General features: G+C 42.4%; 1 protein-coding gene across 1 annotated transcript in view; it reads right to left on the bottom strand.

The window, feature by feature from the left end:
* tmtc3 (transmembrane O-mannosyltransferase targeting cadherins 3) overlaps positions 1-14,564 on the bottom strand; it is a 142,829-nt gene that overhangs the window by 90,633 nt on the left and 37,632 nt on the right. Inside the window, exons 5-6 of the mRNA XM_039017674.1 lie at positions 4,016-4,131; positions 2,955-3,127 (exon numbers count right to left, since the gene is read on the bottom strand). Coding sequence (XP_038873602.1) covers positions 2,955-3,127; positions 4,016-4,131 — 289 coding nt within the window. The remainder of the gene's footprint in view (positions 1-2,954; positions 3,128-4,015; positions 4,132-14,564) is intronic.

Genomic DNA, 14,564 nt, shown 5'->3' with positions numbered 1-14,564 from the left:
GGGAGAATGTCATATGGTCAGATGAAACCAAAATAGAACTTTTTGGTAAAAACTCAACTCGTCGTGTTTGGAGGACAAAGAATGCTGAGTTGCATCCAAAGAACACCATACCTACTGTGAAGCATGGGGGTGGAAACATCATGCTTTGGGGCTGTTTTTCTGCAAAGGGACCAGGACGACTGATCCGTGTAAAGGAAAGAATGAATGGGGCCATGTATTGTGAGATTTTGAGTGAAAACCTCCTTCCATCAGCAAGGGCATTGAAGATGAAACGTGGCTGGGTCTTTCAGCATGACAATGATCCCAAACACACCGCCCGGGCAACGAAGGAGTGGCTTCGTAAGAAGCATTTCAAGGTCCTGGAGTGGCCTAGCCAGTCTCCAGATCTCAACCCCATAGAAAATCTTTGGAGGGAGTTGAAAGTCCATGTTGCCCAGCAACAGCCCCAAAACATCACTGCTCTAGAGATCTGCATGGAGGAATGGGCCAAAATACCAGCAACAGTGTGTGAAAACCTTGTGAAGACTAACAGAAAACGTTTGACCTCTGTCATTTCCAACAAAGGGTATACAGTGATCCCTCGCCACTTCGCGGTTCACTTATCGCGGATTCGCTATTTCGCGGATTTTCATAATGCATTTTTTTTTTTTTTTTGGTGCATTGTGCTCTGCATTCTGATTCGCTAAAAACTCACTCCCGCTTCTTGTATCAAAACATGCTACGAATTGTGCTATCATTTTGTCGTCTCGTGCAGTTATGTGTACGTACATAAAACAGCTTGGCAAAAAAAAAATTCGCTTAGCAACCATGGTGCGAATGGCCACTGAACTTAAGCGAGTAGCTGAGGAATGGGACCCTTTGATGAGCCGTTCATTACAGTTCTCCAACGTAATCGATGGTGGCATGTCGGTGTACAAGGATCTTTTTGCAAAGAAGAAAAAAGAGCGACAACAGCTGCCTATCACTATGTTCTTCTCCCGAACAAACACACCTGCACCGCGGGCTTCAGAAGAAGAGAACACTGCAGAGCGCAGTCAGGATGCAGCGGCCCAGTCTGAAGAGCAGTGAAACGGCCTACACGTGAGTCACTGTATTTGTATACATGTAATAGTTGCTAATTGTAAAAAAAAAAAAAAGTTTTCTATTTCGCGGATTTCACTTATCGCGGGTCATTTTCGGAACGTAACCCCCGCGATAAACGAGGGATTACTGTATAACAAAGTATTGAGATAAACGTTTGTTATTGACCAAATACTTATTTTCCACCATAATTTGCAAATAAATTCATAAAAAAATCCTACAATGTGATTTTCTGGATTTTTTTTCTCATTTTGTCTGTCATAGTTGAAGTGTACCTATGATGAAAATTACAGGCCTCTCTCATCTTTTTAAGTGGGAGAACTTGCACAATTGGTGGCTGACTAAATACTTTTTTCCCCCACTGTATAGGTGTTTTGAATTACTCATCACCTTAGAAAGTGCCGTCCATTTCGTTGTGTTAGGCTTTGAAACATCCACAACGACCGTGTTTTACACTCAGTTTCAACCTGCTGAACTTCTTTCTTCAAATTGATCATCACAGTGAGGTGAGTTTTAAACGAACGATACTGTTGATATGCGTTTGATGTGATTTTTGATTTAATTTGCATTGATGTCAGTGGTTAGAGGGACAATAGAGCCCTGCGTACCAGGCCATTAGGACCTGCTGGTTGTTAGAAAGTTGGGTACTACCAAAGCATGTCCAGAGTGCATAAGAGGAGATTACCATGACTCAACGGTCACATGGAATTTTACTGCGGTCATGACTCATGACTGCCGGTGTGGCGTTAATACGTTCAACGCAACAGCCCTAGTCAGTTCCAGTGGGCCACTGTGCCCTTGTTAGCAAAAATGTAAAAGTAAAAGAATAATTATACACTAGCTGGCTAGTTGGCAGAAAACATTGTTGCCTCAGCATTGAAAGTTAGTTAGGTATCTAACATAGCTGTACTGGCCATCATCATACGTTTCCTGTAGTTTCCTGTAGCAGATCATACGTTTCCTGTAGTTCTTGACCAGGTTTGCACACACTGCAGCAGGGATTTTGGCCCACTCCATACAGACCTTCGAGATAAAAATTACAGACATCTACATGCTTTGTAAGTAGGAAAACCTGCAAAATCGGCAGTGTATCAAACACTTGTTCTCCCCACTGTATAATTAGGATGAACCGTCATTCCAAATTCAGTTGACCAATAGAATCATCATTACACCTCCCTCTAAACCCCACCTAAACGGAATGAACGTGCTAAAACTTTGCAACCGCAAAAAAAAGGCAGTGAAAGCAAAGGGCAGGGTAAGGTAACCCAAAAATGTTTTGCATTAATTTACAATTCATTTGTACTTGCCTTTAAAAACAAATAATCCTTGCAATATTTATTTAGCAAGCAACTGTTTGGGGAAGAAGCAAGACATTTTCTCTGTAGTAATGGTACAACCATAACACTAACGAATCTGCACTCTCTAGGGCCTCGGAAACTACGCTACAGTGAAGCCTAATCATTACAACAATTATCTGGGATAAAAAAAAATTACAGGCAGTGCTCCCAAATAAAAATGTCAGGTTGCACAGCAAAATATTTAGGAGCATATGTGACCAAAGTTGTCACCTTAGAGCCCTGTCGATCCTATCTGGGGAACTGCAACAGTCCTTTAAACCACAAAACAAACATTTCAACACCTTGAAAATGCAGGTTCGACATTTATTTTCTCAATCGATCTTGTAAACGCAATGTGTTTCTCACTATATCTAGGCCTACACTTTTAAAGGTCGAACAGCGGTCACTGATTAGGTAATAGACTATGTACTGTTCCAAATGGTGGGGCTACCATGAGCAAAAACATGGATTCTAACAGAAACAAAAATATGCACACCATCTTTGCCGCTATGGAAACACATCAACAGGTCCACCCACCTGGTAAACACAGGGAGCTGTGATTGGATGACCTGGACCCTGATGATGACCAGCAGCAAGGTGCTGATGATGAGGACGATGAGCTTGAGGAGCGTCTGCAGGACAGCATAGGGGAAACCATCTTTACCCCTCAGCACCTGGAGGAGAGTATCCAACAGCATGGGCAGTGTGAACTGAGAGGTGGGGGGGGGGGGGGGGGGACGAGGGAGAAGGGGATTGAGAGATAGACAGTGAGAGAAACAATTAAATGACTAATCTGTACACGGGATTCACAATGGGGTGAGAGAGGTCAGTTGTGTTGATTTTTCATTCTAGTCGACCTCCAGTTGAAGAACACTGATCAGTTAACAAAGTTTTCTTGATACAAGGCCTAGACTTGTCTGAATACTAAGCTTGAAGGCAAATCAACAGAGTGAAATCAAGCATTTAAACCAAACAGTGGCTGTTCTATGAAGTGCAAACAAATCCTCAACTAATATAACCAGATGGATCAAGATTCTTTAATATTTGGAGGCAAAAATAGACTAACGAGTTACATGATACAAACGCATCAGGGAGCCAAAGCCAAGACTCCTCTTCATCTGCAAGCAAAGGCCTTAGCGTTGATAAAGTGTCCGAGACGAGGGAGAGACGCCAAAACAGCTGCTCACCATCATTCCTTTTAAAGTAACCCTTTTGTAGTAAAAATGGGAGCTAGCCAGTATCATTAAAAAAGAGAATCGTCCCATAACTCATTCTATTACTGGGGTTTTGTAAGCGAGGGCGTGACCGTGCAGTGTGAGTAATTGTTGAAGCGATGGCGAGTGTTGCACTGTGGAGCGAGGTTACGGGCATGGCCTGCCTTACCCCTTGTGCAATTTTGTCCAATCCTATTTTGTTGTCATTCTGATAAGGGCCATTGACGGTGTAAACATCCTGTTTTTGACCTAAATTACACTATGTTAATAAAGTACTTTGTTTTTCATTGTGAGCGTTAAGCCGTTTCTTTTCAAAAGCTCGTATCTTATGATTGCACCTCGTTTCACATTGGTTGAGCGCCTACTTCTCCTCTCAAAACGTACCCCTTGTGCAACAAACACCTCGTGGACACAGCAGATGGCGATGACTGTGATGCCTTGCTCCTTGCATAAAGTGGCTGCAGCCACCAGAACCACAGTCACAGCAATGGGAGTCCACACTAGAGAGAGAAAGAAAGGTTGAAAAAAATAAAGAAAATAGAGAATAGGATGTTGCCAGGTCATATATACACACAACCATATTCTACAAAAATGAATGCATTTCCACAACTTGCTATATGCCCTATTCTACCTCATTGTTGACTACACCAAATTCAGCCAGAATGATGCAAAATATCAGCTTGCTTGTTATTAGAGTTGCAAAGCTACCAGTAATTTTTTTTTAATAAAGAAAATAGAGAATAGAATGTTGCCAGAGGTCATATATACACACAATCATATTCTACAAAAATGAATGCATTTCCACACAACTTGCTATATGCCCTATTCTACCTCATTGTTGACTATACCAAATTCAGCCAGAATGATGCAAAACATCAGCTTGCTTGTTATTAGAGTTGCAAAGCTACCAGTAATTTACCAAAGTTAACAGAATCTTCAGTCATTTTGGTAATTAACAGAAAATATATGGCAATCTATCATATCTTTGGTCATTTATACTTGAAAAGCCTTTATATATATATATTTAAATAAACGTCCCTTTTTCAGGACCCTGTCTTTCAAAGATAATTCGTAAAAATCCAAATAACTTCACAGATCTTAATTGAAAAGTTTCCCATGCTTGTTCAATGAACCATAAACAATTAATGAACATGCACCTGTGGAACGGTCGTTAAGACACTAACAGCTTACAGACGGTAGACAATTAAGGTCACAGTTATGAAAACGTAAGACACTAAAGAGGCCTTTCTACTGACTCTGAAAAACACAAAAAGAAAGATGCCCAGGGTCCCTGCTCATCTGTGTGAATGTGCCTTAGGTATGCTGCAAAGAGGCACGAGGACTGCAGATGTGGCCAGGGCAATAAATTGCAATGTCCGTACTGTGAGACGGCTAAGACAGCGCTACAGAGAGACAGGACGGACTGATGATCGTCCTCACAGTGGCAGACCACGTGTAACACCTGCACAGGATCGGTACATCCGAACATCACACCTGCGGGACAAGTACAGGATGGCAGCAACAACTGCCCGAGTTACACCAGGAACGCACAATCCCTCCATCAGTTCTCAGACTGTCTGCAATAGGCTGAGAGAGGCTGGACAGAGGGCTTGAAGGCCTGTTGTAAGGAAGGTCCTCACCGGATATCACCGGCAACAACATCACCCATGAGCACAAACCCACCGTCGCTGGACCAGACAGAACTGGCAAAAAGGGCTCTTCACTGACGAGTCGTGGTTTTGTACCATAGGTGATGGTCGGATTCGCGTTTATTGTCGAAGGAATGAGCGTTACACCGAGGCCTGTACTGTGGAGCAGGATCGATTTGGAGGTGGAGAGGGTCCGTCATGGTCTGGGGCGGTGTGTCACAGCATCATCGGCCTGAGCTTGTTGTCATTGCAGGCAATCTTAACGCTGTGCATTACAGGGAGGACATCCTCCTCCCTCATGTGGTACCCTGCTGGAGGCTCATCCTGACATGACACTACAGGATGACAATGTCACCAGCCATACTGCTCGCTCCGTGCGTGATTTCCTGCAAGAAAGAATGTCAGTGTTCTGCCATGGCCAGCGAAGAGCCCGGATCTCAATCCCATTGAGCACGTCTGGGACCTGTTGGATTAGAGGGTCAAGGTTAGGGCCATTCCCCCTAGAAATGTCCGGGAACTTGCAGGTGCCTTGGTGGAAGAGTGGGGTAACATCTCACAGCAAGAACTGGCAAATCTGGTGCAGTCCATGAGGAGATGCACTGCAGTACTTCATGAAGCTGGTGGCCACACCAGATACTGACTGTTGCTTTTGACCCCCCTTTGTTCAGGGAAACATTATTCCATTTCTGTTAGTCACATGTCTGTGGAACCTGTTCAGTTTATGTCTCAGTTGTTGAATCTTGTGTAAATATTTGAATGAACATGTTAAGTTTGCTGAAAATAAACGCAGTTGACAGTGAGAGGACGTTTCTTTTTTTGCTGAGTTTAATATATATATTGCGCACACTAGATAACGGATGCTGTGTTGAAGCCACTGTGCCACCATCTTGGCACTCCCCAACCATTGTAAAAAATATTTTTTGAAAGCTATAGAAATCCATTAATGTCTACATATCGTTCTTGACACATTTATTCTATAATAGACTCCACAATGCATACATACACACACACAAAGTTGAAGTCGGAAGTTTACATACACCTTAGCCAAATACATTTCAACTCAGTTTTTCACAATTCCTGACATGTAATCCTAGTAAAAACTCCCTCTCTTAGGTCAGTTAGGATCACCACTTAATTTTAAGAATGAAATGTCAGAATAATAGGATATTTTTTAATATTTTTACTTTCATACTTTCATCACATTCCCAGTGGGTCAGAAGTTTACATACACTCAATTAGTATTTCGTAGCATTGCCTTTAAATTGTTTAACTTCTTATGGCTGCAGGGGCAGTATTGAGTAGCTTGGATGAAAGGTGCACAGAGGTGCCCAGAGTAAACGGACATAGTTGCTAATATACAGTCATATTTGCTAATATATGCATATTATTAGTAGTATTGGATAGAAAACTCTGAAGTTTCTAAAACTGTTTGAATTATGTCTGTGAGTATAACAGAACTCATATGGCAGGCAAAAACCTGAGAATAAATCCAAACAGGAAGTGGAAATTCTGAAGCTGGTCGATTTTCAACCAAGATCCCATTGAAATCACAGCGAGATATGGATGAGCTTCCACTAGATGTCAACAGTCTGTAGAACCTTGTCTGATGCCTCTACTGTGAAGGGGGGCCGAATGAGAGGGGAATTAGTCAGGTCTGCCATGACCTAACCATTCTTTGACCATGCTTCTTTGACCACATGAGAGGGAGCTCTGTTCCATCGCTCATCTGAAGTCAATGTAATTCTCCGGTTGGAACGTTATTCAAGATTTATGTTAAAAACATTCTAAAGATTGATTCAATACATCGTTTGACATGTTTCTACGGACTCTTACGGAACTTTTGGACATTTCGTCAGGTTTTTGTGAACGCGCTTCCCTGACGTTGGATTTGTTTACCAAACACGTTACAAAAATAGCTATTTGGACATAAATGATGGACATAACTGAAAAAAGACGAACATTTCTTGTGGAAGTGGGAGTGCATTCCGATGAAGATCAGCAAAGTGAAGATTTATAATGCTTTTTATGAGTTTTGTTGACTGCACAATTTTGCGGGTAACTGTATGGCTTGCTTTTGTGGCTGAACTCTGTTTTCAGATTATTGAATATTGTGTTTTGCCGTAAAGCTTTTTGAAAGCTGACACAGCGGTTGCATTAAGAACAAGTGTATCTTTAATTCTATGTAAAACATGTATCTTTCATCAAAGATAATGAGTATTTCTGTTATTTGACGTGGCTCTCTGCAATTTCTCCGGATATTTTGGAGGCATTTCTGAACATGGCGCCAATGTAAACGGAGGTTTTTGGATATAAATATGAACTTAATCGAACAAGACATATATGTATTGTGTAACATGAAGTCCTATGAGTGTCATCTGTTGAAGATCATCAAAAGGTTAGTGATTAATCTTATCTCTATTTGTGCTTTTTGTCACTCCTCTCTTTGGCTGGAAAAATGGCAGAATTTTTCTGTGAGTTGGTGGTGACCTAACAATCGTTTGTGGTGCTTTCGCTGAAAAGCCTATTTGAAATCGGACACTTTGGTGGGATTAACAACAAGATTACCTTTAAAATGGTATAAAACACATGTATGTTTGAGGAATTTTAATTATGAGACTTCTGTTGAATTTGGCGCCCTGCACGTTCACTGGCTGTTGTCATATCGATCCCGTTACCGGGATTGCAGCCATAAGAAGTAACTTGGGTCAAACGTTTCAGGTAGCCTTCCACAAGCTTCCCACAATAAGTTTGGTGAAAATAAACGCAGTTGACAGTGAGAGGACGTTTCTTTTTATGCTGTGTGTGTGTGTATGTGTGTATATATATATATATATATATATATATATATATATACACACACACACACACACACACACGTATATATACACACACAGTTGAAGTCGGAAGTTTACATACACTTAGGTTTTTCAACCACTCCACAAATTTCTTGTTAACAAACTATAGTTAAAGCAAGTCGGTTAGGACATCTACTTTGTACTTGACATGTCACTTATAATTCAGTGTATCACAATTCCAGTGGGTCAGAAATTTACATACACTAAGTTGACTGTACCTTTAAACAGCTTGGAAAATTCCAGAAAATTACGTCATGGCTTTAGAAGCTTCTGATAGCCTAATTGACATAATTTGAGTCAATTGGAGGTGCACCTGTGGATGTATTTCAAGGCCTACCTTCAAACTCAGTGCCTCTTTGCTTGACATCATGGGAAAATCAAAAGAAATCAGCCAAGACCCCAGAAATAAAATAATTGTAGACCTCCACAAGTCTGGTTCATCCTTGGGAGCAATTTTGAAACGCCTGTAGGTACCACGTTCATCTGTACAGTCGTGGCCAAAAGTTTTGAGAATGACACAAATATGAATTTTCACAAAGTCTGCTGCCTCAGTTTGTATGATGGCAATTTACATATACTCCGGAATGTTATGACGAGTGATTAGATGAATTGCAAAGTCCCTCTTCACCATGCAAATGACCTGAATCCCCCCCCCCCAAAATTCCACTGCATTTCAGCCCTGCCACTAAAGGACCAGCTGACATCATGTCATTGATTCTCTCGTTAACACAGGTGTGAGTGTTGACGAGGACAAGGCTGGAGATCACTCTGTCATGCTGATTGAGTTTGAATAACAGACTGGAAGCTTCAAAAGGAGGGTGGTGCTTGGAATCATTGTTCTTCCTCTGTCAACCATGGTTACCTGCAAGGAAACACATGCCGTCATCATTGCTTTGCACAAAAAGGGCTTCCCAGGCAAGGATATTACTGCCAGTAAGATTGCATCTGAATCAACCATTTATCGGATCATCAAGAACTTCAAGGAGAGCGGTTCAATTGTTGTGAAGAAGGCTTCAGGTTGCCCAAGAAAGTCCAGCAAGCGCCAGGACCGTCTCCTAAAGTTGATTCAGCTGCCGGATTGGGGCACCACCAGTACAGAGCTTGCTCAGGAATGGCAGCAGGCAGGTGTGAGTGCATCTGCACGCACAGTGAGGTAAAGACTTTTGGAGGATGGCCCGGTGTCAAGGGCAGCAAAGAAGCCACTTCTCTCCAGGAAAAACATCAGGGACAGACTGATATTCTGCAAAAGGTACAGGGATTGGACTGCTGAGGACTGGGGTAAAGTCATTTCTCTGATGAATCCCCTTTCAGATTGTTTGGGGCATCCGGAAAAAAAAGCTTGTCTGGAGAAGACAAGGTGAGCGCTACCATCAGTCCTGTGTCATGCCAACAGTAAAGCATCCTGAGACCATTCATGTGTGGGGTTGCTTCTCAACCAAGGGAGTGGGCTTACTCACAATTTTGCCTAAGAACACAGCCACGAATAAAGAATGGTACCAACACATCCTTCGAGAGCAACTTCTCCCAACCATGCAGGAACAGTTTGGTGATGAACAATGCCTCTTCCAGCATAATGGAGCACCTTGCCATAAGGCAAAAGTGATAACTAAGTGGCTCGGGGAACAAAACATCAATATTTTGGGTCCATGGCCAAGAAACTCCCCAGACCTTAAAACCTGTTTGGGATAGGGGGCAACATTTTCACTTTCGGATGAAAAACGTGCCCAGAGTAAACTGCCTGCTACTCAGGCCCAGAAGCTAATATATGCATACTATTAGTAGATTTGGATAGAAAACACTGAAGTTTCTAAAACTGTTTGAATGATGTCTGTGAGTATAACAGAACTCATATGGCAGGCGAAAACCTGAGAAAAATCCAACCAGGAAGTGGGAAATCTGAGGTATGTAGTTTTTCAAGTCCTTGCCTTTCGAATATACAGTGTAAATGGGGTCATATTGCACTTCCTAAGGCTTCCACTAGATGTCAACAGTCTTTAGAAACATGTTTCAGGCTTCAACTATGAAGTGGGAGCGAATAAGAGCTGTTTGACTAAGTGGTCTGATAGAATGCCTTGAGCTAAGTCAAGCACGCATCCGTAAGAGCGAGCTGCGTTCATTTTCATTTCTAAAGACAAAGGAATTGTCCGGTTGAAACATTATTGAAGATTTATGATAAAAATATCCTAAAGAAACCGACTTTTCACAACTCTTCTCCCTTCACCACCTGGAGGAAAGTACCCATTGACTTTTCATAACTGCCACCAGTTTCACGCCAAAACATTAACAAATATATAATTTACTATGTCAATATGTAAGTGTGTACAACAACAAAAAAGTTTTAATATTCCATGCTGAAACTCATTAAACACCAAACAGTATTCAGTAAATTGGTTTATATTTAGGATTATGTTTTACAGCTTTTATAATTATTTCATATATTTTTCATGTCCACACAGAGGGCCAGAGATGATTACACCCAGCGATCATACACTGTTTACCAGGGGGCAGGGCTACCGACGTTAAGGCTAATCTGAAGATGTTGCTGGCTAAAGCTAAAACTGGCGAGTGTAGAGAGTATAGAGATATTGTTATCCACGTCGGCACCAACGATGTTAGGATGAAACAGTCAGAGGTCACCAAGCGCAACATAGCTTCAGCGTGTAAATCAGCTAGAAAGATGTCGGCATCGAGTAATTGTCTCTGGCCCCCTCCCAGTTAGGGGGAGTGACGAGCTCTACAGCAGAGTCTCACAACTCAATCGCTGGTTGAAAACTGTTTTCTGCCCCTCCCAAAAGATAGAATTTGTAGATAATTGGCCCTCTTTCTGGGACTCACCCACAAACAGGACCAAGCCTGACCTGCTGAGGAGTGACGGACTCCATCCTAGCTGGAGGGGTGCTCTCATCTTATCTACCAACATAGACAGGGCTCTAACTCCTCTAGCTCCACAATGAAATAGGGTGCAGGCCAGGCAGCAGGCTGTTAGCCAACCTGCCAGCTTAGTGGAGTCTGCCACTAGCATAGTCAGTGTAGTCAGCTCAGCCATCCCCATTGAGACTGTGTCTGTGCCTCGACCTAGGTTGGGCAAAACTAAACATGGCGGTGTTCGCCTTAGCAATCTCATTAGGATAAAGACCTCCTCCATTCCTGCCATTATTGAAAGAGATCGTGATACCTCACATCTCAAAATAGGGTTACTTAATGTTAGATCCCTCACTTCAAAGGCAGTTATAGTCAATGAACTAATCACTGATCATAATCTTGATGTGATTGGCCTGACTGAAACATGGCTTAAGCCTGATGAATTTACTGTGTTAAATGAGGCCTCACCTCCTGGTTACACTAGTGACCATATCCCCCGTGCATCCCGCAAAGGCGGAGGTGTTGCTAACATTTACGATAGCAAATTTCAATTTACAAAAAAAAAAATGACGTTTTCGTCTTTTGAGCTTCTAGTCATGAAATCTATGCAGCCTACTCAATCACTTTTTATAGCTACTGTTTACAGGCCTCCTGGGCCATATACAGCGTTCCTCTCTGAGTTCCCTGAATTCCTATCGGACCTTGTAGTCATAGCAGATCATATTCTAATTTTTGATGATTTTAATATTCATATGGAGAAGTCCACAGACCCACTCCAAAAGTCTTTCGGAGCCATCATCGACTCAGTGGGTTTTGTCCAACATGTCTCTGGACCTACTCACTGCCACAGTCATACTCTGGACCTAGTTTTGTCCCATGGAATAAATGTTGTAGATCTTAATGTTTTTCCTCATAATCCTGGACTATCGGACCACCATTTTATTACGTTTGCAATCGCAACAAATAATCTGCTCAGACCCCAACCAAGGAGCATCAAAAGTCGTGCTATAAATTCTCAGACAACACAAAAATTCCTTGATGCCCTTCCAGACTCCTTCTGCCTACCCAAGGACGTCAGAGGACAAAAATCAGTTAACCACCTAACTGAGGAACTCAATTTAACCTTGCGCAATACCCTAGATGCAGTTGCACCCCTAAAAACGAAAAACATTTGTCATAAGAAACTAGCTCCCTGGTATACAGAAAATACCCGAGCTCTAAAGCAAGCTTCCAGAAAATTGGAACGGAAATGGCGCCACACCAAACTGGAAGTCTTCCGACTAGCTTGGAAAGACAGTACCGTGCAGTATCGAAGAGCCCTCACTGCTGCTCGATCATCCTACTTTTCCAACTTAATTGAGGAAAATAAGAACAATCCAAAAAAAAATTGATACTGTTGCAAAGCTAACTAAAAAGCAGCATTCCCCAAGAGAGGATGGCTTTCACTTCAGCAGTAATAAATTCATGAACTTCTTTGAGGAAAAGATCATGATCATTAGAAAGCAAATTACGGACCCCTCTTTAAATCTGCGTATTCCTCCAGGGCTTAGCTGTCCTGGATCTGCACAGCTCTGCCAGGGCCTGGGATCGGGAGAGACACTTAAGTGTTTTAGTACTATATCTCTTGACACAATGATGAATATAATCATGGCCTCTAAACCTTCAAGCGGCATACTGGACCCTATTCCAACTAAACTACTGAAAGAGCTGCTTCATATGCTTGACCCTCCTATGTTGAACATAATAAACGGCTCTCTATCCACCGGATGTGTACCAAACTCACTAAAAGTGGCAGTAATAAAGCCTCTCTTGAAAAAGCCAAACCTTGACCCGGAAAATATAAAAAACTATCGGCCTATATCGAATCTTCCATTCCTCTCAAATTTTAGAAAAAGCTGTTGCACAGCAACTCACTGCCTTCCTGAAGACAAACAATGTATACGAAATGCTTCAGTCTGGTTTTAGACCCCATCATAGCACTGAGACTGCACTTGTGAAGATGGTAAATGACATTTTAATGGCGTCAGACCGAGGCTCTGCATCTGTCCTCGTGCTACTTGACCTTAGTGCTGCCTTTGACACCATCGATCACCACATTCTTTTGGAGAGACTGGAAACCCAAATTGGTCTACACGGACAAGTTCTGGCCTGGTTTAGATCTTATCTGTCGGAAAGATATCAGTTTGTCTCTGTGAATGGTTTGTCCTCTGACAAATCAACTGTACATTTCGGTGTTCCTCAAGGTTCCGTTTTAGGACCACTATTGTTTTCACTATATATTTTACCTCTTGGGGATGTTATTCGAAAACATAATGTTAACTTTCACTGCTATGCGGATGACACACAGCTGTACATTTCAATGAAACATGGTGAAGCCCCAAAATTGCCCTCGCTAGAAGCCTGTGTTTCAGACATAAGGAAGTGGATGGCTGAAAACGTTCTACTTTTAAACTCGGACAAAACAGAGATGCTTGTTCTAGGTCCCAAGAAACAAAGAGATCTTCTGTTAAATCTGACAATTAATCTTGATGGTTGTAAAGTCGTCTCAAATAAAACTGAAGGACCTCGGCGTTACTCTTGACCCTGATCTCTCTTTTGACGAACATATCAAGACTGTTTCAAGGACAGCTTTTTTCCATCTACGTAACATTGCAAAAATCAGAAATTTTCTGTCCAAAAATTATGCAGAAAAATTTATCCATGCATTTGTTACTTCTAGGTTAGACTACTGCAATGCTCTACTTTCCAGCTACCCGGATAAAGCACTAAATAAACTTCAGTTAGTGCTAAATACGGCTGCTAGAATCCTGACTAGAACCAAGAAATTTGATCATATTACTCCAGTGCTAGCTTCCCTACACTGGCTTCCTGTTAAGGCAAGGGCTGATTTCAAGGTTTTACTGGTAACCTATAAAGCGTTACATGGGCTTGCTCCTACCTATCTTTCCGAGTTGGTCCTGCCGTACATACCTATACGTACGCTACGGTCACAAGACGCAGGCCTCCTAATTGTCCCTAGAATTTCTAAGCAAACAGCTGGAGGCAGGGCTTTCTCCTATAGATCTCCATTTTTATGGAACGGTCTGCCTACCCATGTGAGAGACGCAGACTCGGTCTCAACCTTTAAGTCTTTACTGAAGACTTATCTCTTCAGTAGGTCATATGATTGAGTGTAGTCTGGCCCAGGAGTGTGAAGGTGAACGGAAAGGCTCTGGAGCAACGAACCGCCCTTGCTGTCTCTGCCTGGCCGGTTCCCCTCTCTCCACTGGGATTCTCTGCCTCTAACCCTATTACAGGGGCTGAGTCACTGGCTTACTGGTGCTCTTTCATGCCGTCCCTAGGAGGGGTGCGTCACTTGAGTGGGTTGAGTTACTGACGTGATCTTCCTGTCTGGGTTGGCGCCCCCCCTTGGTTTGTGCTGTGGTGGAGATCTTTGTGGGATATACTCGGCCTAGTCTCAGGATGGTAAATTGGTGGTTGAAGATATCCCTCTAGTGGTGCGGGGGCTGTGCTTTGGCAAAGTGGGTGGGGTTATATCCTTCCTGTTTGGCCCTGTCCGGGGGTATC

This window comes from Salvelinus namaycush, chromosome 21, assembly GCF_016432855.1.
Source record: "Salvelinus namaycush isolate Seneca chromosome 21, SaNama_1.0, whole genome shotgun sequence".
NCBI lineage: Eukaryota > Metazoa > Chordata > Actinopteri > Salmoniformes > Salmonidae > Salvelinus > Salvelinus namaycush.
This window is presented reverse-complemented; position numbering and strand designations above follow the sequence as displayed.